At 36.2% G+C, this 2,773-nt stretch overlaps 1 protein-coding gene across 1 annotated transcript; it reads left to right on the top strand.

Annotated features, from left to right (window-relative positions):
• Positions 1-228: 228 nt before the first annotated feature.
• Positions 229-2,529, top strand: LOC110428139 (root phototropism protein 3-like). The gene is made up of 4 exons (XM_021443858.2): positions 229-390; positions 496-565; positions 795-1,925; positions 2,023-2,529. Exons 1-4 carry the CDS (start codon positions 236-238, stop codon positions 2,392-2,394), a joined length of 1,728 nt encoding a protein of 575 aa, XP_021299533.1. The 5' UTR covers positions 229-235; the 3' UTR covers positions 2,395-2,529.
• Positions 2,530-2,773: the final 244 nt, after the last annotated feature.

Raw genomic sequence — 2,773 nt, 5'->3', positions numbered from 1 at the left:
AGCATGTATTTTGATATTGACCAAAAGGGTTGATACATACATATGGATGGGAATAAAGAACATATCTTGTCATGGTGTTGGCTATAATTAATTAAGCTCTCCATGCATATCCCTATGGTGTCCGGAGATGGCAAAAGGTAACAAACCACCTTAATGGCAACCCTAGCCACAGCACAGCATTGCTTATATATCTACAGCATAATGTAGCTTCCAAGGAAGAATAAACTTTTAAAAGATGATCACTGACGGGGCTGCCATGGGCAGGAAAAGTGTTGGTAAGGAATACCCCAGTCACGGGTCAGTACTAGGAGGGAAGCCTAACCGCTGTGTCATTCATCCACTGCAGTCTAGTATGGTTGCTGAAGCACTAGAAAGAAGAAATAAGGACTGGTTATTACCCTCCCTTCACTTTCTTTTTTTTTTTTTAAATATATAAATTAATCTTAGTGTTATGTGATGATTTTTTTTTTTTTGTTTTATAATTCATATATGCAGGATTGTTAGGACAAAAGATGCAACTGATTTAATAGTGCAGGTTGGAGACTTTAGTTTTCACTTGCATAAGGTGAGATATATACTTATGACTTTCTTAGTGAAGCATGCAATGTAGAACTCACCATAAAATGCATTAATCATTGGTGATTTGACATAAGATAAAAAATTACACATAATTTATGGATGTCTAGTACAATTTACTCAAGAGATTGATTATTAGCATGAAGTAGAATGGATGCATCAGATTATTATAATTTTATTATTCAATCAGAGAAAACATATCATATTCTGATCTTCAGCTTGCTATGGTTTCGAAAAGTGGATATCTGAGGAGACTTGCATTCGCTGAAAGGAGTGGGGAAGAGAATGGGAGCAGCCTCAAGATCATACTGGAAGATCTTCCAGGTGGAACCAAGAGTTTTGAATTAGTTGTGAGCTTCTGTTATGGAGGGAAGATAGATGTAACAGCTACCAACATTGCTCCACTCTATTGTGCTGCAACGTTCTTGGAAATGACTGAAGATCTTCAGCAAGGAAATCTCATTTCAAAAACAGAGGCCTTTCTAAGTTATTTAATGTTGTCATCTTGGAAAGACACTTTCCAGATACTTAAAAGTTGTGAATCTGTATCTTCTTGGTCCAAAGAATTACTAATTGTGAAGCGGTGTTCAGATGCCATTGCTTGGAAGGCCTGCATAGACCCAAAAGCATTTGCTACTCTAGAAGAAGATGAAGCATTTTGCTTGACCCTTCTGGCAAATAGCCATGGAAACTTGAATGTTGAAGAATCATCTGAAAAATGGTGGTTTGAAGATGTTTCAACCCTTCGAATAGATCATTTTGTCCAAGTGATTGAGTCCATCAAAAGCCGAGGGATGAAATCAGAGCTTGTGGGATCTTGTATAGCTCATTGGACGGTGAAATGGTTCTCAAGAATCACCTCCGGATTTGATAATCTGACCCCTAAGCATCTGGCTCAAAAGCTACAAAGGATTACAATTGAAAGTCTAATTAAGATGCTTCCTATGGAAAAAAATTCAGTTTCTTGCAACTTCCTGCTTCACCTTCTCAAGTTGGGCTTGACAAAGCAAATTAATTCTGAAGCACTGAGCAAGCTGGAAAGAAGAATAGCTTTCATGTTGGAGGAATGTTCTGTTCAAGATCTCTTGGTTAAGAATTATGGAAGCAAGGATACTACATATGATGTGGGGATTATCATTAGGGTGGTCAAAACTTATGCTTTATTTGCTCTGAAATACTCTGAGCCGAGAGTATGCATCGTTGGAAGGTTGATGGATGGTTATCTCCCTCTAATTGCAAAGGATACCAACCTGACAGTTGATGATTTCAAGTCACTTGCAGAAGCATTACCAACAAATGCTCGATACAGTGACGATAACCTTTACAAAGCCATGGACATGTACCTCCTGGTATTAAAGTCATTTCCAATCATTTTTCTATACATGCATTATTATCAAATCATAAGAATAGGCTTTTTCCTAATTTCAAGTTTATATAAATGGGCAGGCACACCCTAATCTAACAGAGGAAGAAAGAACAAATGTGTGCGGAGCAATGCAATATCATAGACTATCACAAGATGCACGCCAGCATGTAATGAAGAATGATCGATTGCCCTTGAAAATTGTGAGAGAGTTCATGCTTCTTGAGCAAGTAAAAATGGCTAGATCAATCACAGCATGTGAGTCGAATGATCATCCAAGGACAAAGACTCGAACAATAATGAAAGTCACTAAAGGTTTAGATAGGGGATGCCTCACACCTAAAAGGGAGATCAGTATGATAAGAAAAGAGGTGGAGAATATGAAGATGCAACTCGATCAGTTGCAAACGTGTAAAGTAAAGCTTCAGAGACAAGTTAAAAGATGCATCAAGTAAAAGATAAAGCTTAGTTTTGATAATTAAATTACTGAGATTAAAGGAATTAGTTTGTTTCAAGGAGCATGTGTACTTCCTCTTTAGTTGTAGACCAAGTAGGATTAGGTGGTAAGTGCAGGGGTCTAACTATGTGTATTTGAGTCAACTTTGAAAAATTATAAATATGTCTAGATTTCCATAAAATGATTTGACATTTTTTTACATTGATCCCATTAAAACTACATAAGAACTTAAAAAATACAAGTCAAAGATAAATTTCACCTATTTTTTGCATACAAAAAAATAGATATGTATGATTCCCATCTTATATATGAGTTTTTAAAGTTTTAAAATATGCATTGTTGATTGGTATTACATTTACATCATCTTATCTTTTCAT

This window comes from Theobroma umbraticum, unplaced genomic scaffold (assembly GCF_002168275.2).
Source record: "Theobroma umbraticum cultivar Fairchild unplaced genomic scaffold, ASM216827v3 scaffold_25.0, whole genome shotgun sequence".
Lineage (NCBI taxonomy): Eukaryota > Viridiplantae > Streptophyta > Magnoliopsida > Malvales > Malvaceae > Theobroma > Theobroma umbraticum.
Note: the sequence above shows the minus strand (reverse complement) of the source record. Positions and strands in the feature narration are given on the sequence as shown.